Source organism: Uloborus diversus, chromosome 1, assembly GCF_026930045.1.
Source record: "Uloborus diversus isolate 005 chromosome 1, Udiv.v.3.1, whole genome shotgun sequence".
Classification (NCBI taxonomy): domain Eukaryota; kingdom Metazoa; phylum Arthropoda; class Arachnida; order Araneae; family Uloboridae; genus Uloborus; species Uloborus diversus.
Genome location: NC_072731.1, coordinates 111,834,674 through 111,861,090, shown reverse-complemented (window position 1 = coordinate 111,861,090; position 26,417 = coordinate 111,834,674). Strand labels below are relative to the sequence as shown.

Below are 26,417 nucleotides of genomic sequence, written 5' to 3'. Positions count from 1 at the left end.
TCAAACATCCGACACAAACTGGATTTTTTTGTAAACAAAAATCCTCTGTGGTGTTCTTTAAGGGTGGGGGGGGGGGGGGGTCTTTCTATGAGGAATTTTCGATCATCAAAAGATTTCAGTACGAAATTCAGCAGAGATCTGACGAAAACTGAATTTGTAGGTGGAAAACCCCCTTATGGGGTACACCCTTCATTTTTTCGAATTTTTTTACCTGTGAAAGCAAAATATTTGGTATTGTTTTGTTAACACCAAAATGAAACGTCATCCTACCACTTTAATATAACGTAATATTCCCCGTTCAAAATTGGTGCAAAAGCGGTGGTACAACACCAGATTTCGACGTGCTATACGACATCGATCGACGAGACACATAGACGCTTTTTAGACCGTTCTGAGAGAACGTAATTTGAACGTGTCGGATGGTGTGCTCAGAACGTGTTATAGAACGAGCTTTGAACGCCTCTGTGCTGCTTGGGATTTAGTTCAGACTAATATTTTAAAAATTTAATTCAATTGCAGACGAAGATTAACGTTAGTTTAAACTAACTCGTTAGTTGACTAAAAAAACTAATTTAGTTCAGATTGATTTAGTTCAGATTAAATTAATCAGATTGAATTTAGTCAAACTAATTTAATCAGATTGATTTAGTCAACTAAAGTAATCAGATTAAATTTCGTCAGATTAAAATTTATACTAAATCTAATCAGAGTGAAAAATATCTACACTGTTAAAACTACAGATTGCGTTTGGATTCTTTAAGGAGTTCCTTTCTCTTCTCCCCCCCCCAATGAATATTAAGTAGCTCCTAATGTGTTACGGGGGGACATTGGGGGTTGGGGGTTGCCCCCCTTACCGATTTAAGACCTTAAAAATCAATAATATTTAAAAACACCCCCTTTGAAGTGACGCAGTTTGCGACATGACCCACACTACTCCCCCCCCCCATTTGGTACACAATACTGCTTTTAGTCTTCCTTATCTTTATCTTCTTTATCTTTACTAATAATAAAGCTGAAAATCTCTCTGTCGGGAGGATGTCTGTAGGATGTCTGGATCTCTGTGACGCGTATAGCGCCTAGACCGTTCGGCCGATTTTCATGAAATTTGGCACAAAGTTAGCTTGTAGCATGGGGGTGTGCACCTCGAAGCGATTTTTCGAAAATTCAATTTTATGAATTTTCTATTAAAATTTTAAGGCGTTTTTCACATAATCTTTACTAATAATAAAGCTGAAATTCTCTCTGTCCGGAGGATGTCTGGATGTTTGGATCTCTGTGACGCGCATAGCGCCTAGACCATTCGGCCGATTTTCATGAAATTTGGCACAAAGTTAGGTTTGTTGCATGGGGGTGTGCACCTCGAAGCGATTTTTCGAAAATTCCATTTTATTAATTTTCTATTAAAATTTTAAGCCCTTTTTCACAATCTTTAATAATAATAAAGCTGAAATTCTCTCTGTCCGGAGGATGTCTTGATGTCTGGATCTTTGTGACGCGCATAGCGTTCCGTTCGACCGATTTTCATGAAATTTGGCACACAGTTAGTTTGTTGCATAGTGGTGTGCAACTTGAAGCGATTTTTCAAAAATTCGATTTTGTTCTTTTTCTATTCCAATTTTAAGCCCATTTTTCACAGAAATTTAATAAAATAGGAAAGAATTTGTTCTGAAAATTATCTTTCTTTTCTTTACTTCTTTATCTTTCTCCTTTTCCTTTCTTTTTAAATAACAAACCTGAAAGTCTCTCTGTATGGATGTTTTTATCTCTGTGACGCGCATAGCGCCTAGACCGTTCAGCCGATTTTCATGAAATTTGACACACAATTAGTTTGAAGCATGGGGGTGTGCACCTCGAAGCGATTTTTCAAAAATTCGATTTTATTAATTTTTTATTAAAATTTTAAGCCCTTTTTTTCTCCATTTGGTACACAATACTGCTTTTAGTCTTCCTTATCTTTACCTTCTTTATCTTTACTAATAATAAAGCTGAAAGTCTCTCTGTCGGGAGGATGTCTGTAGGATGTCTGGATCTCTGTGACGCGCATAGCGCTTAGACTGTTCGGCCGATTTTCATGAAATTTGGCAAAGTTAGTTTGTATCATGGGGGTGTGCACCTCGAAGCGATTTTTCGAAAATTCGATGTGGTTTTTTTTTTCTATTCCGATTTTAGGAACAAAATTATCATAAGATGGACGAGATTACCATAACGTGGAACCATAACATGGGCATAAGCCAATTGGCAATAAAATTCACCATACATTATTTGTAAATATAGAGGCGGACCAAAAGAACTTTTAATTTTCTATTACGGGCAAAGCCGTGCGGGTACCACTAGTACTGGAATAAAAGCTTGATTTTTTTCATATTTAGATAGCCGATGCCTATTCCCTATTGCAGTTACTTATATGAGGGGATGCCCCCCTCTCAAAAAGAAATTCACTCCACTCAAATTATGGAGGGTGGTTAAAAACGCGAAAATTTTCCAAAAACAAACCTTAAAATTTTGAAGTCTGCGCCATCCGCCCCACTAATTCCCCCCCCCCCCCTGTAGGCCACACCACTTCTGATCTTATTCGAATAAAATGCTTGAATTTTTTTATCCAGATGGCCGATTCTTGTCCTGTTTCAAAGTAACTTACTTAAGGGGATACCCCCCCTTAGATTGAACCCCCCTCAAATTACGGGGGAAGGGGGCTCTCCCCAAAAAAACATAAGTACAAATTTTTTTCAAAAACAAGCGCTAAAAATTTTAAGTTTGAACCAACCTCTCCACTGACCACGCCCCCCCCCCCCCTCGTAGACCACACTGCTTCTGGTTTTATTGGAATAAAATGTTTGATTTTTTTAAATCCAGATGGCTGATGCATGGTCTGTTTCTGAGTAACTTACGTAAGGGGATACCCCTCCTTAAATAGAAAGTCCCTCATATTCTGGGGGGCTCCCCCACCTTCAAAAAACCTATTAAAACACGAAAATTTTCAAAAACAAACCTTACAAATTTGAAGTCGGCGCCACAGACTCCGTTAGTCTGGATCACCGGATAATCCGGCTCGATCGATTTGACCGATTTCCCTTTACATTTAAAGAGCGATCGTCAAAATTCCATAATAATTATTTATTTAACCCTCTCACGGGCAAGACCGTGTTATGTCGTTGATTGAGTTCCCTTTTCTTCGCAATGCAACTTTTGAATCAATTTTGTTTTACTCGATAGGGAAAAAAATTGAACTGTCACAGGAGAAGATTACAGACTTTGTAATAACAAAGTAGACATGTTTACTGTTTATTTGTAATTCTATGTGTTTTCCTTTTAAAATGATTTTCAGTGAGTATGTTTTATTTTGTTATTGTGTTTTTTCATTCTCCGGATTTTCGATATTCCGGATTGGGTCGGATTCCAATTAATTCAAATTATCGAGGGTTCTACAGTAATGCCCCCCCCCCCCAAAAAAAAAAATTCAAAAAGATTATTACATTCTCTCATGGTTTCGATATTTTTTTGTATTTTTCAAGCAAACGTTCAAAATTTTCCCCGCGGTGTTGTGAGGGGGGGGAGCGGGTCCTGACCTTCATGACCCCTCTTTGTATCTGCAATTGACATGCACTTGGACATAAAAATATACATCTGTACACCAATATACTCGGGATAACAAGTTACACTTATATACTCGTATATACACGTATTTACTTGTGCTTGCACGTACGTTGATGTACATACACGAGGCAAATACAAAATTAGTGTGTAAACGTATATACTCGGATTAACACGTTTACATACGTGTATACACGCACATACTCGTACATACACGTACTTACTCGTATATACACGCATTAACTCGTGTATGCATCATAAATATGTATTTTAACTTACAAATACATGTCTGTACACGAGTATACTCGGTTTTAAAAAAGTATCTACACGCATATTCTCGTCTTTACACGTACATACTCGAAAATACAAGTATTTTTTCTTATATGCACGCATGAATATATATATATATACACGTTTAAAAGCTAATTTACCTCTGTACACGAGTACACTTGGGGTAACACGTATCTATACGCATATTCTCGTGTGTACAAGTACACACTCGTATATACACGTATTTACTCGTGTAAAAATGCATAAATATACATATACAAATGTACCATTGTACACGAGTATACTCAGATTAAACACGTATCTTTACGTCTTTTCTCGTGTGGAATCGCATTTACTCGTTTGTACACGTATTTTCTCGTATATGCATGCATAAATATGTATATAAACGTTTAAATACAAATTCACCTTTGTACGCGAGTTTAGTCGGGTTAATACGTATTCATACACAAATTCTAGTATGTACACGAACATACTCGTATATACAAGTATTTACTCGTGTTTGCACACATAAATAAGTATACAGGATGTATCAGTACAGCGTTTACATACTTTCAGGGCAGATACAGTGCACCTAGACGCGATAGAGACGACACAAAGCGTAAGACAGGGCACGATTAAGAGGAGAAAACATGTTTATTATTTTTAATGCAGCAAAAATACTGGTAAGATTTGTCTGGTGCATACAACAGATGTTGCTACGTAAACCGAAGCATCAGATGACGGTGCATGCGCACACGTGGCACATTTGTACTGATAAACATTGTGTACAATTAGAAGTTTGAATATAAATCCGTGCACTAATAGACTCGGGAAATACGTATTTATACGTAAAATTTCGTGTTTACACTTACAAACTCGTATATACACGTATTTACTTCTGTTTGCACGTAGAGATACAAAATTCCTGTAGACACGAATATACTCAGGTTAACACGTACAGCTCCGTATATACACGTACACACTCGTATATACACGTACTTACTCGTATATACACGTACTAACTCGTGCATGCACGCATAAATATGTATTTTAACCAAAAATACAAATGTATCTCTCTACTCGAGTATACTCGGGTTAAACACGTATCTATACGCATATTCTTGTGTGTGCACGTACATACTCGTATATACTTGTATTTTCTCATGTATGCAAGCATAAAAATGTATATGCAATCTTAAATACAAATGTACCTCTACACACGAGTATACTCGGTGTAACATTTATCTATACGCATATTCTCGTGTAAATACAACGACCTCCATACACGAGTATACTCGGTGTAACATTTATCTATACGCATATACTCGTGTGAATACGTACGTACTCGTATTCTCTTATATGCACGCATAAATATGTATATACAAAGCAAATTTCTCTGTACACGAGTACATTCGGGGTAACAAGTATCTATACACATATTCTCTCGTGTGTTCACGTACATACTCGTTTATACACGCATTTATTTATGTATAAACGTACAAATATGCATATACACATAGAAATACAAATGTACCATTGTACACGAGTATACTCGGGCTAAAAAAAGAACCTAGAAATCTTTTCTCGCTTGTACACGAACTTACTCGAATATACACGTATTTTCACGTATATGCATGCATAAATATGTATATATACGTTTAAATACAAATTTACCTCTTTTCACGAGTATACTCGGATTAACACGTATCCATACGTATATTCCTTCGTGTACACGTATATACTCGTGTATACATGTATTTACTCGTGTATGCACAAATAAATTTGTACATACACTTAGAAATTAAACATATCTCCGTGCACGAATATACTCGGGATAACACGTATTTATACGTATAAACTCGTGTTTACAAATATGTATCGTATATACACATATTTACATATGTTCACACGTACTTGTAGGTATATACACGTAGAAATACAAATTTCCTGTATACACGAATATCGTCGAGTCAACACGTATATACACGTATATGCACAAAAATACTCGTATATACGCGTACTTACTCGTATATACACGTATAACTCGTGTATGCACACAAAAATATGTATTTTAACGTACAAGTACAAATGTACCTCTGTACACGAGTATACTCGGGTTAAACACGTATCGATACGCATATTCTCGTGCGTACATGAACATACTGTATATACTTGTCTTTTCTCGTATATGCACGCCTAAAAGTGCATGTACTAGATTAAATACGAATTCACCTCTGTGCACGAGTATACTCGGGTTAACACGTATCTATATGCATATTCTCGTGTGTACTCGAACATACTTGTATATACACGTACTTTCTCGTATATGCACGCTTAAATATGTATATAAACGTAGAAATACAAATGTACCTCTTTACACGAGTATACTCGGGGTAACACCTTTCTATACGCATATTCTCATGTGTACACGTATATACACGTATCTTCGCTTGTGTGCACGCATAAATATGTATATACACAATTAAAAGCAAATTTACCTCTGTACACGAGTATACTCAGGGTAACACGTATCTATACGCATAATCGTGTGTACACGTACATACTCGTATATACACGTATTTACTCGTTTATAAACGCATAAATATGCACATACACGTAGAAATAAAAATGTGCCATGTTACACGAGTATACTCGGGTTAAACACGTATGTATAAGACTATTATCATGTGTGCACGTACTTACTCGTATATGCACGTATTTTCTCGTATATGCATGCATCGATATGTAAATACACGTTTAAATAGAAATTTACCTCTGTACACGAGTATAATCGGGGGTAACACGTATGTTTAAGTATATTCTCGTGTGTACATGAACACACTTATATATACACGTACCTTCTCGTATATGCACGCTTAAATATGTATATAAACGTAGAAATACAAATGTTCCTCTTTACACGAGTATACTCAGAGTAACACGTATCTATACGCATATTCTCATGTGTACACGTATATACACGTATCTTAGCTTGTGTGTACGCATAAATATGTATATACACAATTAAAAGCAAATTTACCTCTGTACACGAGTATACTCGGGGTAACACGTATCTATACGCATAATCGTGTGTACACGTACATACTCGTACATACTACTCGTACATACTACTCGTATATACACGTATTTACTCGCTTATAAACGCATAAATATGCACATTTACGTAGAAATACAAATGTGCCATCTTACACGAGTATACTCGGGTTAAACACGTATCTATAAGCCTATTGTCGTGTGTGCACGTACTTACTCGTATATACACGTACTTTCTCGTATACGCACGCTGGAATATGACGTAGAAATACAAATGTACCTTTTTACACGAGTATATTCGGGGTAACACGTATCTAGACGCATATTCTCATGTGTACACGTACATACTCTTATATACACGTACATACTCGTATATACACGTATTTACTAGTGTATGCACACATAAATATGTATATTTACTTAAAATTTCAAATATAGCTCCGTACACGAACATACGCGGGATAACACGTTTATATACGTATATACCCGCACGTAGTCGTATGTACACGCATTAACTCGTGTATGCTTGCATATATATATATATATGTATATATATATATATATATATATATATATATATATATATATATATATATATATATATATATATATATATATATATATATATATATATATATATATATATATATATATATATATATATATATATATATATATATATATATATATATATATATATATACGTAGAAATACAAATGTGCCTCTGTTCATGTGATATTTATATTTTACGAATTTAATCTGAATTAAAAAAGTAATCAAATCAATTTGATTACTTTTAATCTGATTACTTTTAGTCTGACTAAATTCAATCTGATTAATTTAATCTGAACTAAATTAGTTTTTTTGAGCAACTAACGAGTTAGTTTAAACTAACGTTAATCTTCGTCTGCAATTGAATTAAATTTTTAAAATATTAGTCTGAACTAAATGGGAGTCAGATTACTTTAGTCAACTAATCAACCAATTACAAATTTAGTTGATTTTTTTAGTCGATGCCCAACACTGGTATCAAGGAATAACACTATTCTGTAATAGATTCTACTTTTTTCGTTGCTACAGGTTACAGCACCGTACATTTAGAACACTAAACATCAAAGGAGTTGGTATGGGAGATTTTTTTCAGACACAACTGCAGCAAAAGGTTTTTAGCAATAAAAGAAAAAAAAATCTTCAATTGCAACTCCAAGATATAAAAAATGGAAAGTTTTTCAAAAAGTCATAACCCTATTGTACACACACAGTTAACATAAGAGCTTCTTTATTAGCTTCTTCCAAACTGAAGTACTTGATTAATTTAAGATAGATTCACACAATGGCGAACGCATAAATTGTACATTATTGAAACCAACTCTCAGTGTTCAAGCAAAATAACGTTTATCTCAAATGAACAACGTAAAGAAAAAGTTATTTAGACATTTTACGAATTCAGCGTAATTGTGTGTAAATTAAAATTAACTTTCTGATTGATAAAATCAAGCTGGTAATATGATTCATTGACTTTTCAAATGTAAAATATCAGTTACTAGCACACACACAATACCCGCACGGCTCTGATCGTGCTGTAAAATTAAATAAAAAACTCTTTGAATAAGTGTAAATTTCCCTTTCCACTCCCAAATAAAAAGAAAGATTCTGTTTCGTTAGTTAAAATGTGCATATATAATTTTGTCTAAGCTCCAAACATAGTCCATAAAGTAATTAAAACAAATCCTCATATAAAGACCTGTCCGTCAAAATTCTCTCTTTCAAAGAAAATAGCATATAATCTAAATACGCTTAGAATCATAAAAAATCGCCGTAGAAAAGCATTTAAAGTTAAAAAAAGTAAGGTAATAACTTTTAACTCTCCAATCCGAAAAATACTGCAATTAAAAGAAGCAAAGAAATAGAAATATCACTGAACTTAGATTTATCGTCTCAAAATATTTATAAGTAGAACAAAAAGTAATCAATAAAAATAAACACTGTGTTTGTACATGCAAAAACATGATAATGATCACGTTACTCTCTATCTACGGTTTGCAAGAAGAGTAGGCTTTGATAAACGTAAGACATTGGGAATGTGACCACTATGAGCAATCCTGATTGCTGAATCAGAATCAAGTGAAAATCCTCCCAACCCAAAGAACAAATAATTTGGTTGAACTACTCAGTACTTAAAGAACAGAATGAAAATCCGTGCCGCTCTTGATAAAAAGAAATCGAATTGAAATATCTGTTACAGTTACAACGAAGGCAAATTATTACCGACGAAAAAAATATTGTCATCCAAATGCTCACTCCAGTTGAATCAGTTGAAACTACACATATATTCCTACCAAAAAGAATCACAGATTTTATGATAAAGCGTATTTTATGTATGTAAAAACGAATTTTCACTGTGCCTCTAATTTCAGTGAAGGGTAATTCCACAAAAATGAAAATTTTAACGAAAGAATTTTTTTTCCATTAATTTATTGGAGTGGTTTTGTAAACTTTATAACTCATTGTGCCTCATTCATTATGCGTTGGGGGCCTTCGTGGCTTTGTACTAGAAACTTGGCTTCATCTGCTGGTAAACGTGGGTTCAATAACCTCGGATGCTCTGAGTTGTGTATTTCCTTTCTTTACGCTGAAAATCTTTCTCATGTTGCCTTATGTGTGAATAAATAAAAAGTCCAAAATCTCGAGGCAATGGCCCTCAATCCTTCCATGGTTATTAACTATGGATATGGACACGTAAAGAACAAAAGTAGTGTCATATAAGTTAAAGGCAACAATTTTTAACTTAATTAAAAATATGGTCATTTTTATAGTAATGAATGGACTTTAAAAGCCACTCCACCGCATTTATTCCGTCAAAACGCATAACCTTGAATTTGTCAACCTAGTGCACGAAAAATTATTTAAATCAACAGTTTCTTATTGTTACTTCTCTATCACGAAAGTATTCGTCAGTTAAAAGATTGAATTAATACACAATTTCACAAAAATATCGTTTTGTTCTAAGAAGTCCAAAAACTTGGTTCAGAAAAGTGTCATTACATCACGGAGCAGAAAATAGAAAAGGAATAGAATTTTTCTCTCTGTTTTGTTTTTCATATTTTAACAATGAAGTGCAGAGAAAAAAAAAGTCAGCTGAAATGAAAATAATTTCACTGTAATCGCTTAAACCTTTAAAAAAAAAAAAAAAAAACTGTCTTTCCGTTACACATGAAATAGCTCTTAACTAAAAGGCATTATTTTCTCTATTGTAATTAAAACAGTAGGGCTTTTAACATTACCGTACGCTGTGAATCGCTGCAAAATAAAATCCCAACAAAACAGAAATGTGAAAAGGAGCGAAGTTCGATCAAAATGAGGTCCTGGGTAGACGGTGTCATCGATAAACTAGTTCAGATCTAAACGGGTACCAAGTTCCATAGCTGTTCCTCATAGAACTTGGATTGTTCCATGTTTTACAGTGCATTCAGAAAACAATTTTTTTTTTCTTTGATTCCGGATTTTAAACTTGCGGCAAGTTTTGGTCGTCAATAAACAATTTCAAAAACATTTGACTACTCCAATTATACAGTAACTTGCCAAGTTTAAATCCAGGATCAAAGAAAGCAAGAAATTGCTTTTAAAATGAATTGAAGAACACGGGGCAGTCCAGTATACATGAAGAACTGCTATGGAACTTGTTATCTGTTGAGATCTGAATCTTGTCAGTGACACCGTCCACCCAGAACCTCATTTCGATCGAACTTAGCTACTTTTCGCATTGATATTTTGTTTGGATATCATTAGGTTTTGAAAGCTAAATCATAGTAATATTCTTCTTTAGAATTAAATATAAAAACTCGTACAAATACAACTTCCATCCCCTCTGCTTTTACGATGCACTGGTTTCTTTTCATTAGTAATTTCGAAGATATTTCGATAACTGTGGATTTGACGTTGTCGTCAATTATGGGCTATAATCGTTTGCTTTTGTCACTATCAGCAGGACCATGGCCGAAGTACATTAGCTCTTAATCTTTGGAGTCCACAAATTTGGCGACAATTGGGAAAATTGATGAAACTCCAAGTTTTCAAACTCTTTCCGTAATTTCTACATTGTCCGGGGGAATTATCACAACGTAGATCGTAAAATATTGAGAATTGGCGAAAACATTTCTCTATTGCATATAATTCCGTGGCGCCAAGTTTCTGGACCTTTAAGAAATTAAAATGAAGCGAAGCTAAAAGACGTGGCAATGACCATGGCAATGCGAAACAAAACATCAGTAATTTTAATGGAGATTAGATTTATTCGAACTTGAGTTTTAACGGCTTGTAACTTTTTTTCCTTTGGAGATAGAGGATTTTTTTTTCGACCACAGATCGAGATATTTCTGGAATGAAAAATGTCGCTTTTTCCAAAGGTGTCAAAAAGAAAACTGTGGGACAATTCCTTCACTTTTTATTGATGGATTTAATGAAGAAAGTAGTGCCTAAATTTCAGCTAAGCCTAAAACGCAAATTACTTCCGTTGTAATGAAATTAGAGCATTGAAGCAAATTGCTTAGAACGCGGAAAATTTTACTCTTTTCAATGACATATAATATTAATATGTGCAAGTAATTTTTCACCCTTTAATAGCCAATAATAGGCAATTTTCGTAAGATTTGGGCCTAAATTGGAATAAAAACAGAACTATTTATCGGATTTTTTTTTTTCGAATTATAGCCTATGTCACTCAGTAAGAAGGCACCTTTCATACAGTGAAAGAATTTTTCAAATAGTTGCAATGGTTCCGGAGATTACCTCGAACATATAAACACACAAAAATCCGCCCTCTCTCTTTATAATATTAGTATAGATAATGAAAATTTCTACCACTATGAAATCAATTTAGTAGATTTTTATCTAGTATATCTTTTATTTTGTCTTCGTCCTCTCTTTTTATAATATTAGTATAGATTAGATTTTAAATTTCAAATATTTTCTTCTAACTTTAAACACCTAATTATAATTTAATTGCCGAGTGCATAATTCCAATGTCATGAAAACCCATAAAACTTTCAAGCAATTTAGTAATACTTAATTATTTTCATAATTTGACTTTTTGTAAGCATTTATTGCTTAACATTATTGTCTGAAAATTTATTGTTCAATAAACAACCGTTACTTCATATAATTGTTATTTTTAAGCAAAATTTTCAAGTGGGAGAATTTAGTTTTAATTGCATGAAATGTGTTGCGATCCAAAAGTAAATAATAAAACGAGCTGATGTGTGCATCACATGACTTCCTTTAACACCAATTTAATGTTATTTCTCTATTATTGCAATTTTAATGTGATTCTCTCTCTAACTCTCTAAATATCACCAACAATGGCTACATTAAAACCAGATTTAAAAAAAAATAGCCAAATTTGTCGCCAAGTTGGCGAAAAAATTTGGCAACAAAACGGCTACCAAAAGACTGGCGATATATCGCCAAGTGTCCGCCAAATTGTAACACCACTTGAGTTTGCATCGAAATTAACAATGAATTCCCCCCAAAAAGGGGCAAAAGTCCCCGTTAGAAATACCCGAATGCAACCAAAAAAGGAGGTGCACAACTAAACCTCACTAGGAGTCTACGTACCAAATTTCAACTTTCTAGGATATTACGTTCTTGAGTTATGCGACATACATACGCACATACGTACATACAGACGTCACGAGAAAACTCGTTGTAATTAACTCGGGAAACTTCAAAATGGATATTTCGAGCGTCTATACGTTCTTAGGTACATATGTACGTGTGGTCGGGTCGAAAAAAAAAACTCAGCATTCATTTGGGGGTGAGCAAAATGGAAATTAAGGCCGATTTTTGAGTGAACATTTTTTCGCGAATACAATACTTCCTTTTTTGTAAAAGGAGGTAAAAAAGAGTCACCACTGAGCTGAATATATGTTTTTTTAATCTCATTCTTATAAAATAACAAATCAGGAATGGCTAGGTATATTTGGCAGGAGAACAATTAATTTATAAGAAGCACAAAAAAAAAAAATCGTCGCCAAGTTGGCGAAAAAACTTGGCGACCAAAAGCTTGGCGATACGTCACCAAGTGTTTACCAAATTATAACACCACTTAAGTTTGCATTGATATTAACAATGATTTCCCCCCAAAAAGGTGCAAAAGACCCCCTTAGGAACATCCGAAAGCAACCAAAAGGGGAGGTGCACAACTAGACCCCACTACGAGTCTATGTACCAAATTTCAACTTTCTAGGACATACCATTTTTGAGTTATGCGAGATACATACGCACATACGCACATACGCACATACACACATACGCACATACATACAGACGTCACGAGAAAAGTCGTTGTAATTACCTCGGTGATGGTCAAAATGGATATTTCGCGTGTCTATACATTCTTAGGCACTTTTCCGCATGTGGTCGAATCGAAAAAAAAACTCAACATTCATTTGGGGGTGAGCAAAATGGAAATTAAGGGCGATTTTTGAGTGAAAATTTTTTCGCGAATACAATACTTCCTTTTTTGTAAAAGGAAGTAAAAAGATGGTTTATTTCCGAAAACGCTTCTAACTTTAACCGCATTGTGTTTACTATTTTTCATCTTGTGAATAAAACATTAAAATGTGTTGTTAAAGTAATTTTTCGCTGTGGAAAAAAAGTCTAGACGCACAACTGAAAAGAAGCGAATGTGATAAGATCAAAGTTTAAAATTTTCATGACTACTTTGTAATGTATCAAATTTGATTTGTGTATTTCTGCAGTGGGTGTCAGTGTAATCAATTACTAGTTTAAATGTACTATAACATAATAAAGACACAAGTTTGCAATTTCTATTATTATTCGATCCGTGTCCTGCTCGGATTCCTTAATGAAACATTAGGCGTCACTAATCACTTACAAGTTCATAAAAACTTAGTTACTACACTGTTGTTTTTTCAAAATTCAATATATTTCAGTTAAACTACCTACTCATTTCAATTAAGAATCGAATGTCAAAAACATCAAAAACAGCAAGCTTAAACGTTCTCTGTCGGTATTCCATCCACCACTTCAACAGTTTTTTTTTTTTTTTTCAGCTTCGTGATTTAATTGAGTTCATTTATATCATTCCGATAGTTTTTTTACTACATTTTTTAAGCTTTAATCCACCGGGATTTTTTTTTTTTCGAAGTAGTGACAGTAACATTATTAAAGTAAGCATTATAAATTACTGTTCCTTTTTTCGTCTGTTCCTTTATCCAAAAGTTGAAATTCTTGTGCTATAATGCTTTTATTTTGTACATGGTATCATTCGTTAGTTTTACCGTTTATCTTTAGCAAAAAGTATAATATGATAAGTCAGAAATAATATGAGTTTCTTTTTTTTTTTTTTACTTTCGAATTCAGAAATAATATGATTTTTTTTTTTTTTTACTAATGTTGATTTGATCGACTTAGTTTACGGATGACACTTAATTTTTTCCATACCTTTATATTTTTCTTCACTGTGTAACTTTGAAACATTTCAACCGTGAGCCTTTACTAACGTGCTTCTTTGTTTTATCCCCAAGTTCACAGTTCATACAAAAGTTATTTAAATCTTCAACTAAAAACATCATCAAAATAAACGGAAACTGATGCCGCAATTATTAATATCAAATATTTATTATATCACAAACAATCACAGGCTTGTCCTGCAATCTCATTAGACAGCACCGTCACAATACTTGGCACCAAAGCCCCATTCTTCCACCGAAACATTTTCAACAAACATACATTAAATAAAATACAAAACTGATGCACTTCTCCGATGAAGAAGATTCAAGAATCTACCAGATATGATGATAAGGAGCAACCAATCCATGATGGCCAACAAGAGTGCTGTAGCTGTAGGCACCGATGGGGTGTCCAGCCAAGTGAAGAGTTGCGGGGGCCGCATAAGTAATGGCAGGGGCGACTAGGAGGCTGGCCTTGTTGATGGCAGTGTTGGCTGGATCCTTAGGCTCTACACCAGGCTCGTTGGTTTTGATGTCTGCGCGAAATCCAGCAGCATCAGCAACGTAGTTTACGATACGTTGTCGACCATCAGCAACTGCAAGACCGTAGGAGCCAGCAACGACACCATGGGAGCCGGTTTCTTTTCGGAATGTAGCTCCAGATCCGTGGTTTTCGTTGTAGCCGAATGCATAATTGCCAAGACCCTAAAAAAATGGAGCAGTGAGCAAATGTGAGAAACACAAATTACACTAAGGGCTCAATGTACTTGCTCCGGTGGGACATTTGTGCGCACATATTTGCACTTTATTCCGGAAAATTTTATTAACTGTTAATTTCTGTTCATTTGAATACAAGGAACAATTGCGTATCATAATATGAATATCAAATATATAAAAAAATTGTCAATAAAACATTGTGATTTGTATGAGTTGCAGGTATGACCATACAGTTATATCCGTAACTATTATTTTTTAAACACAAAATGTTTTTAGAAAATTGATACTTCATAGTATGATACGCAATGGTACCTAATATTGAAGTTACATACTCATATGTATAATGGCAAATTCACTGATCGAGTAACGCTGACGTCACCAACAATGAAACTCTTGCCACGGCATGATAACTTGGTAATATTTTTTGATAATGCTTGCCATGCAGGGAAGTGCTTTATTTTGACTATGCTGAACTGGATCCGGTAACTTAACTGTTTTGCTGGTAAGACTGTCATGTTAGGAGAATGAAGAAACGTAAAAATGATCAACAAAGAACGCTATCTAATGGAGTTCAGGCTTAATCCACTGGAGGAAGGTAAATATTTCAACTATTTAACATCACCAAACAGGCAATTGCTCCGTTCAATTTTAGAAACAGTTTTCACCCATCATACTGTTTGACCATCGATTACATGGAAAAGCTAATATCCGGTTTATAGGCGGAAATGGACGTATCTATTAGTTTATAGGGATGTTAGTTGATTTGTTTCACATATGCACTTTTGCCTCTCTATTATTTAGCCTTAGTTTTGTAAAAATGAAAATTTGCTCACAGCAACATTTTTTAAATCTAAAGAATATTCGATCAATATTCTCACGGCAAAAATTAATTGATTTATTTATTCACAACAAAGTTTTGAGCTTACCATTTTGCTTTTACGTTCCTGAATGAAATGAAAATATTTTATTTTCTTTTTGTTGTTTCCATGGTAACTATTTTTGTTTCCTCTTATTTTATTTTTGAGAATGCAATAAATGAATAAGACACTAGTGACATTATAAAACGCGTGCATCAAAAAAAATATCATCGTTATTTTCCCTTCTCCCCGACTAGATGAATTCAGATAAAATAGTCTTTACTTGGCAGATTGCCAAATTACATACAATCAGTGGTCAAACAGTGCCATGACGGGCTATTTTCCACTTAGAATTAAAAGTCCAAGTTTAAAATACCACACCTCAATTGAATTCCACCACTTTCCACAGGAAATCTCGTATCACAGGAAGCCCAAGAGCGCTTCTATTGACCGAGATCAGCTTTTTTAAGTTGAATGAAAATGTTCTATATTAAAATAGTATTATTACCATATTATTCGTAACAAATTTTATTTCACTTTATTATCACGACAGTAAAATTAAATTTCTGGTATAGAACATATAATAATTCCCAATTCATTAGAAACACAAAAAGAAACTTTTTTGTAGAGCGTACCAAATTGTTGCGTATCTAAAAAATTCTTTTCAGAAATTAATATTTTTAAATTTGCAATTTTTTTTCAGTACTTTTCCATTAAATTAGCTTTATACGCCAAATAAAACCATCAATCAGGATATCGTGCCAATTGATAACATTAAAGGCACTTCTTCATCAAATCAATAACGTTAATATCCTTTTTTCGTCTAACGAGTTTTGGAGCTTCTGTTTTATCCTTAACGCTTGGTTTAGGCCTTTTTCTTTGTCATTCGTTCCTTTCTTAGTGACATGTTCTTTCCTTCCGAAATGTCGCATTTACAATACAAGAAGAGCCGGAGGCAACAGCTAATGGATCATGAACAAAATATCGTGGCTAAAGATGACCGTAAATTAATTAAGCGCTACGATAGATAGTAAGCGTAATATTCAGTAAGTTACCGCCCTATAGCCAGGGCTAAGGCAGAAATGCAAGAAATACACCGTCAGCTCAGTCAATTCCAGCCGAGGACTGCAGTTTAGTGCTTATTAGCACTCATCAGCCAAAAAATAAACAACAGGCAAAATATAGTTCCTGGGGGGATGAATAAAAAGAGATTACCCTTAAAATAAGAACCAAAGAATAGTTAAGTGTCTTTAAATAGTCAATAACCAGAAACAATTTCGATTACTTCCAGTTCAAAACAAATGCCGGCTGGTCTTCCGTAAATGTGTTTTCACTACGATGATATATACGATGTAAGAAAGTCAGCCTACAGGAAGGGAAGCTACGAAGCATAACTTGTTGTTTCTTCATCTATATTATCTTCCGAAAATGTATTTTAGATTATTTATCACTTTTGACAGCCTTTTTAAGTTCCAAAAAAAAAAGACAAAAATATCATTACTGAAAAGGCTTTTCCACAAACGTTTGGCTAACATACTACGTTTTATGAAATGAATAAAAACCTTTGTACAGCTAAGTAACAATAATTAAATGAATCAATTAACCAACGTTTTGATGTACAAAAGTTGCAAATTACTGCAGACACGTGTTTCCAAGGAACACCTTTTTCACTGGAAAGAAATGTGAGCTTTTGGATGAAAAGTCATCCGAGGACGGATGAAAAGTCATCCGCTTTCCTCGGATGACTTTTCGTCCAAAAGCTCACACTTGGCATTGAAAAAGGTGTTCCTCGTAACACTGAAACACGTGTGTGCAGCAATATGCAATTTTTGTGCATCAAAGCTTTGATTAATTGATTCATTTAATTTTCACGCGCATATTTATTCGTTAGAAAATAACAATATTTAACAACTTAAATCATGCACAAATTAGCTAACTAACTGTGTCGAATGACTTTTCATTCTACAGCTAACACTTGGTTTCATTGAAAAAAAGAGTTCCTTAAACCTCGAAACACGTGTCTGCAATTAGTTAGTCAATTTATGTTTGATTTGCGTTGTTTTTTTATTGAGACTACGTTTTATCTTGAAACTTATGTCTAACAAACCTAAAATAAAACTTATTAAATTAGTTTTTTTATTTCAGAGTTAATTGCTTACTTAAGAAGTGAGTCTCCAGAGATCTTGAATGTGTTCGGGTTTTTTTATACGTTAATAGCATTGTCCTGTCTATGGAAATTATTCAAAGAAATCCCTTTTTTCTTTTAAACATCATAACGCAGCAGAAATTCAATTTTTTTACTCAATTACTCAATTTGCACTTTTTATCAATGGAACAAAAGTTCCTCGATTTTGAAAATTATTTATTGCACTGTACATAATTAAAAGCTTTACACATATTTCATATTGTTGGAATTCCAGACATTTTAATGAAAGTAATTAAAAATTATAAGCGTGAAAAATAGGCTCAATTTGAAAAAAATTATAGAAAAATATTTAGGAAAAAAAGCAGTAACTTAAATTATCATATTCATAAAGCTGTTAAAATTTTAGATATTTAATGATATATTAAAATATAAATATCCCAATAGTATAATAAGCCAGTATAAAGAATTAGAACAAATACATGAACTTAAATTAATACCTACATTATCACTAGAGAATAAAAAAAGTAATTACGACACTAAAATTTGATCTTTTACTCAAAATTACATTTGCGCATGAGTTAAAATAGAAAAAAAACTTCAAAACACTTACCTTGTACTTTATTCATTTTAAATGCATTATTGAACTTTATTTTAGTTATTTACGTGCATTATTTAAGTTTATTTTAATTGTTTTTTAACTTATATTAAGCATATTATGATAAACATATTATTAACTATTGCATTAGTATTTTAAATTCTGAGATTATGTCTAATAAATTGTGAGACATTTTTTAAATCTCGCTTTAAAAATGACATTTAGGAGACAACTGGAGAAAACTCACGTCTTGTGTGTTGTATTGAGTACTGGATCCTGCTCCAAGAAGCCCGTGATGAACAAGTGCTGCCTGAGAGCACGCAAAGAGAGCACAGAAAATGATGACCTGCGTGCAAAATACAAATTAGACTGTGCGAGGATTTTTAATAAGAAAATATTTGTCACAACCCCCCCCCCCTCCCCCAGAGCACCCCCAGATACCGTGAGAGTTATTTTCAAGCAAAACATTAGTGTTTTGATGCAAAATTTAAATAATTTTTTTTTACGAACTTTTAAATATATAGTTTTTCTTTTTTACGAAAAATCTCAAAGCACAACGTGCAAAATACTCCTCGTGAGTTGCATGTGGTCTATGTGCAATTATACTATAACCTTTTTATAAGATAGGTTGACCAATCCGACATTTTGGGTCCAATATAGGTTTAGATTCAGTCTTAATTCAAGGATTTAAAAATAAGTTATTATGCATAGTTGCTGATTGCTACGTCCGAGAAATAACTTATGAGAAGTTAAGTAAAACGGTAGATCTAGCAAGATGATTTGCTAATTTTAACAATAGCTTATCGGGAAATGTTTCCTGTGAAGAACAATTGCATTGTCATGCCTACTCTAGTACGTTTTCTTTGAGAACCAAAATGTCGGATGAGTCGGCTCCTCTGATACACGCCTTAGATTATACACGAATTACGAACGTACTATCATTGATCATGAATATCATAAAGCAACAATTTCTATTCCGAAAGAAGCTATGAGAGTTATTTTGGAAGAATTAATTCGTGCTTTGATAGTGACTTACACGCAAAGAAAGTGTTAAATTATACAATTTTTGTGATTTTCGAAACGAACACTCGTATGTTTAAAGGATACGAAAAAGAAACATTCGTATGTTTAAAGCATACGAGTATTTCTCTTGAAAATTGCAGTTCACAGCTCAAAAATGATATTGCAGTTTTTTTTTTTTTTTTTTTTTTTTTTTTTTTTTAAAGAAATTGGAGCTTCTATGCCCTCTAAAATCCAAGTTAGACTGTACAACTTTTTTTTAACTAAAATATTGGAAACAAAATAATGAAACACACTCATTTGTACACCAAAATGAAATTTAATAAAATAAGTAGAGAAAAAACTTCAGTACCCAAAGTAAAATTAAAAAAGAATCTTTTCAAATGCTGATTTTAGTTAGCCTCAAAAACTAGTTCTCGGAGGCATTTAGCTTAAAAAATGAATGTCAATATAAATTAATTTGTCACGTGCTGCATATGCTAATAAAATAAATACTCACAATGCTAAAAAACACATACATGGTGTTCCGTTTTAACTTGCAGGACCTTTATTTTCGCAGCCGTTAGTCCTAGGTGTGTACTTTCAATTTTCAAAAGTGTTCAAAATCTGATGCAGAGTTAAGATATTGAATGTTTGAAGTGGAAAAAATAGTCGAAAAATACAAAATTTAACTTTTTATAACTTTTATAACTCGGGCCCCAGGTCCCCTAACTTATGTTTGGGGAAATAAGCTCCATTGAAAAACAATTCCAACACAAAAAGTTTGAAATTAGTACGACCAATATTCTCCGAGATATGAAACGCAGCGTTTTGTGACTTACACCACTTTTCACTCACCGTCAATAACACCTTTTGGGGGGAAATATAGAGGTTAACAAGTGTTTAAAATTATATGTGATTATAGAGTGTGGTTTTCTAACTGTTAAAGGTTTTGTAATGTGTTTTTGCATATCATGGCATAAAATTTGCATTTATTTTGAACAGCAATGAAAAATATAAATTCTTTGTTTTTATTACTTTGACGACCGGTCATTCTTCTGAAAAGGTGATAAGTTCCATCCTCATCTTCTGTCTAATCCCTTAAAACTTTGAACTGGAATATCTCCTTAAGTTTTGATCTCACAAATGTCAAATTTTTTGTCTCAGTAATAGTTTTCAATAGAGATTATTTCTCTAAATATAAGTTAGGGGACCTAAGACCCGTATAAAAAGTTAAATTTTGTATTTTTTGACTCATTTTTATTTTTGCTTCAAACTTTCAATGTCTTAACTCTGCATCTGGTTTTGAACATTTTTGCAATTGGAAGTATACATCTAGGAGTAACGGTTGCGAAAATAAAGGTCTCGCAGGTTAAAACGGAACACCCTGTACATTACAATACATCAGTGGCACATCGTTGGGGAGCAGGGGGGTCAAAACTCTTCTCAAATGCCTTTTAGATTTATTAAATACTTTATCACCTCTACTTCCATTTATGAAGCTTTGTATTTTTTGTTATTGTAACTATAGGTACCATTCCACTGCAATTTATATTTTCAAGGGTTTCTTTTTGTTTGTTTTTCTTTTGACAACATTAAAATAGTTTATCATTTCGATATTGCTATTTAGTTCTAAAGTAGTCCTGACTCGTAAAAAATCGTATAAAATATCTAAAAAATGTAAATAATTACTTGAGAGCTTATTTTGTGCTCTATAATTCTGAAAAACCGTTTTAATGCAGTGAAATACTTTCAAACAACTAATTTGATATTTTTATAGCTTTGACGAAACTATGTCACAGTGTGTATGCTAAAAGAAGAAATGTCTTACCTTCATAATGATGAGATTGGAGAAATCCAGAAAAATCTGATGCTGATGTCCACCTACTTCATCTCTTATATACTTTGCAAAACGAGAAGAAAACAAAAAATGGATGATGTGGAGAGTAAAAAATGCAAGAAATCGACAGGACTACTCCCAAAAAAGCTAACCGGAATGAAAGAATTCAACTCATTTTTCTTCTTTTCCGTTTTTCCGAATACAACCCCAAAAAAGTTCCGAGGCTGAACCTCACGAGCGAGGCGTGCCGCCCAACCTTGATCCATTTTACTCGTCTCTTCCTGTTTGCATCTTCGAATCTTTTGAAGAGCATCTGCATGCTTACTGGTCATTAGCATTTCTGTTTTTTTCGTTTTGCCACTTCAGTGATCGTTCTATCCAGCTGGACGTTAATAGATTTGAACATGCTCGGAGCACATTTTTAGAAAAATGAGACATGTTAGGTTTTATAATTCTTGGTGTAGTTAGCTGGTTTTAGTGCGATGAATTCCTCCATTTTCAGGCAACATTTTGGAGTTATTTGTTTTTCCTATTGATGCAGCTGGAAATAATAACTGAGTTAAGAGAGAAAACCTTTTCTGGACAATATGTGGAGCTAACTAGTTTAGTTTCTAAACCAGTGATTTTCGACCTTTTCACTACTGAAGACCACCTTTCAAATCCAAAGCGAAAAACGTACAATAGAAATTATTAGGTAGGAGCAAGGAAAAGTCCTGCCATTTAGTCTCTGAAATTATATGTATAGACTAACATGAGCCGGACTGTACACTGATAGTCAGAATTATAAGGACAGCAAAAAATTGCACAGAAAAAAATGTTTCTGAAATAACTCAGTTAAATTTATACACAAAATGCCTTTTTATGCTAGAAATCATTGTAGAATGTAGAACATTTGAAAATACAAAATATAAATGCTTTTCCGTGATTAATAAAAAAAATGTCATTGTTAAAGCTGGACAAAATTAAAAGGACAACGAGCGTTTTGCCCTGAAAAACCCTAGTAATCAATAATACCCCCCCCCCCTCCCCGCCTTTTTTTCTATTACTTTTATCAGTCTTAATATCATGAAAGTTAAGGCACGTTCTCGGAAATTTTTATCCTTGCTTTTTACGTGGGTCGCTCTCCTGAAGAATCATGTTTTTTTTAGATATGACGTTGATGAAAAGAATGCGCGGTGTAGACTATTCCAGTCAAGGAAAAAATTCCTCTGATAGTAAAAGAATATGATGATACATACATCCTTTTTCAAAATAAGATACTCTTATTGTAATAGTTCATTTCATTTACTTATTCAATCTATCATTAAATCACTTCTGTAATTATTTATTTACTCATTTATTGCATCAAAATTATTTATTTCATTGAAATATATTTTATTTTTCACTTTGCCTCATTTAAAAAACAAGTGAAAATTTGCCATCTTCTTTTGAAGGTACAAATTTATTACCAAAAATAAAAAATAATATTTCTATACAAGTGGAATTATAAAATATATTGTTCCTTCTTTACCGTAATTTTCGTACCAAATATCCAACTTGTTCATCTTCAGAAAAGTAAATTATCTCAACTATTTCACTTTGCCCCACATTCTCGTACTTAAATTGTTCACATCATCACTAGCACGTAAGTTTCAAATGTACTCCAGCTCTGTTTTCGCAAATAATTTTCTTACAGTTACATACTGCAAGTCAATATTTCTGCGTCAAAGCAAAATTTTGTGCTTAACATGTTAAAACATCTGAGCAATTGTTTAGTAGGACTCGACCGATGCATCGGCCTGGCCGATGCACCGGCGCCGATGGTTCAACAATTTAGCCATCGGCATCGGCATCGGCGGCCGATGCTAAATTGCAAGAAACATCGGCCCATCGGCCTTAAAAACTTCGAAAAGCCGATGGAATTGGCCGATGTTTTTGAAAAAAAAAAAAGACCTTTGATGTTTTACCTTTTAATACAAAGTAAATATTGTTTTCATATAAAATTGTTTACTAAATTTCAGTATGAATTTTTATTTGAGTCACCCCTGAAAGAGTTTTTAATACTGCATTCAGGTACCAAACAAGTTAATTATTGCGTTGTTTCTTGCTGTTGGATGTACGTAGTATCTCTCATAAGTCATAACTCCAAAATGGTAAACTGTAGAAGGATAAGTTTTCGCGTGTGGGGTGTGCGTACGTTCCAGTTGTGCACTTCCCTTTTTGTTTTCGATCGTGTGTTCTGAAAAGCCTGTTTACTCATTTTTTGTGGCTATTAATTACTTATTTCAATGCAAAACTAAGCTGGCGTCTCAGACTGACGGTCATTTGGTGATATATTGCCGAATTGGAGACTTTGGAAACAAATATGAGATGGCAAAACCCCGCTATTCATTTTAAAACACTCTGTATTTTAAATCCGCCACTGTAAGTCAATACAAACTCGGGTGCAAGTTTCGGAAGGGTTTTTTTGCTCAATGTTTATGATTATTTTGAACTCTATTTTTTACGACTATTTTGAATTTCCGAGAACACTTGTGTGCCCCTCCTCCCACTCCCTCAATTTCTGAAATTAAACTCTAGTTATACTCCTGAGTTGTTTAAAACTAACACCATTCATAAAATTAGAGATTTTTTTTTCAAACTTTATCTATTGTTTAGAAAGAATTTAGAGCATTAATTTAAGAAATTGATTAAAGAAAGACGTTTTGAATGGTGACACAATTCGGAAATCGAAGGGACTTTTGAATTTTTTCTTCGGAAGTGCTGAAATTGATTCAGAAACTCTTCCGAGGTGTTGGTTTTAGCGGTTCTGTACTACAAATATTAGGCCGAGGTTGGGACCGAAGTGTGAGTTACTGCAAAATCAGAGGGTAACCCCCCCCCCCCCCCCTCCATTTCGTAATGCGCCATCTTTTTTGTATCATTAATAGCGATCTATTTTTTTTCTATTGTAAGTAACTATTTTTATGTATTTATATAAAATCAATGAATAAGTTATTTTCGTTTTTTATAGAAAAGTTTCAAGGATTTTCTATTATGCAATTTTTTAAATTTCAGAAAATTACTGTTAAATTGAACAATTTAATTTGAACTTGTTTGTAAAGCTTCATAAAAGATTAAACAATCAAATTGTTCAGTATTATGTATGCAAACATCAGATCAAGTAGTCATATGTATTCAGTTATTAACTTTGTGTAAATATTGATTTTGTTTATAGCTGCGTTTTAAGAACCTCGCTCGTTTCATGGCAATTTTTTTTCCAGCAAAATTTATGTCACTGTTTTAGTTTTTTGAAAAATGCAAAATTTTCTAATCATAAATTTTAAATAAGAAAAAAATATTTCTTTTATGATTTAGTAGTGTAATTTATCTGTTATCTTTTTTTTTCATTTGATGACTAAAAAATGTCTACGTGCAATCTTTCCAATTTAATTGCGTAATTTGTTGACGGTTTCATAGTTTTATTCTTAATTTTTTTTTAATGATTTAACAACATAATTTAATGTTTTTTAACTATGTTTAGTGAACTTAAATCCGTACATCATTACAATATTACTGAAATCTTAGTTATATATTGAATTTAAAAAAAAAATCAATTGTTTATTAAACAGTCTTTTTGTTTTTCTTCCTTTTTTCTTTCTTTCTTTCTTTCTTTTTTTTTTTTTTTTTTTTTTTTTTTGGCTGTTGTTCTTTATCTTTCATTGTACAGCAATCAAAAAAGGAGAAGCATAACTACACCCTATATAGATTGTACGTAGTACGATCCAAAAGTTCAGGACAAGCTGTATAAAACCTTACCCAGAATAGTTCACATTACAGAAACACATCCACCTTCAAAAGTTTACCTTGAAGGACTATGTACTTCTGCCAGTGTTCATATAACTTTTGGAAACACTTCTGAAAGCCATTTTTCGCTACCTTCTATGATGCAGCTTTATGATGCAGCTATGATGCAGTCTTCACCTGACGGAGGAAAGCATCGTCCATGCAAATGTTTTTTTGCTGGGAACAGGTAAAAGTCACACGGAGCTAAGTTCGACGAAACGTTATGTTATTTGTTTGTCATATCAGAGTATTGACCAATCGAACTGTGCATCCTCAACATGAAAGTCGCCTTCTTCCCTACGATGAAGTTAAAGCAGCAGCGCAAGAGGCCTTACAGAAGGTTGCAAAAATGTCTTCCAGGAGCGCTTCTAAAAGCTATACGAACATTGGCAGAAGTGCATAGTCGTTCAAGGTGACTATTTTGTAGATAGATTTGCTTCGGTAATGTGAACTATTCAGGGTAAGGTTTTATACAACTTGTCCTCTAACCTTTAGATCATACTACGTACGTATGAGTTTTCAACTTACTATTTCATAACGTTTTTGAGTGACGTAAGTTTACGCGCATGAAGACATCACAAGAGAATTTGCGATAATTAACTGAGGAAGCGTTCAAAATGGATATTTCGGTCATCTACATGTTCTTAGGTACATATGCATGTACAGATGTGCCGAAAAAACTTGTGAAGTTTAAATTGGGTGATCGTAAAATAAAAATTTAGGTGAAAATCAGATTTTTTTTTTATTTTTTGTGATTGCAATTCCTTATTCGTAGAAAGGAAGTAAAGTGAAATGAATCAATCATCCTTTAAATCTCTGACAATTTTATCAATTTATTTCTGTTTGATTTTTTTTTCCATCGGCCAACAGCATCGGCCATCGGCCATCGGCAATCGGCCATTTGGAGGAAAACAATCGGCCATCGGCCATCGGCCATCTTTGAACAATCGGCCAACAATCGGCATCGGCCCATCGGCCAAAAAATGCCATCGGTCGAGCCCTATTGTTTAGTCCAAACACAAGCACTGTTCAGATCAGTTACGAAGTTTTAAAAAAGTAGACTGAAACTCAA

General features: G+C 33.5%; 1 protein-coding gene across 1 annotated transcript; it reads right to left on the bottom strand.

The window, feature by feature from the left end:
* Positions 1-14,537: 14,537 nt before the first annotated feature.
* Positions 14,538-21,608, bottom strand: LOC129231506 (cuticle protein 14-like). Its single transcript, XM_054865841.1, has 3 exons — positions 21,533-21,608; positions 18,950-19,048; positions 14,538-15,092 (listed from the first exon to the last, which is right to left on the bottom strand). Exons 1-3 carry the CDS (start codon positions 21,536-21,538, stop codon positions 14,721-14,723), a joined length of 477 nt encoding a protein of 158 aa, XP_054721816.1. The 5' UTR covers positions 21,539-21,608; the 3' UTR covers positions 14,538-14,720.
* Between the last annotated feature and the right edge of the window lie 4,809 nt (positions 21,609-26,417).

Excerpts from the sequence above, each read along its gene's own strand:
- LOC129231506 (XM_054865841.1), bottom strand. Across the intron at positions 15,093-18,949 it reads CTCAATACAACACACAAGAC|GGTCTTGGCAATTATGCATT; the intron begins GTGAGTTTTCTC and ends CCATTTTTTTAG.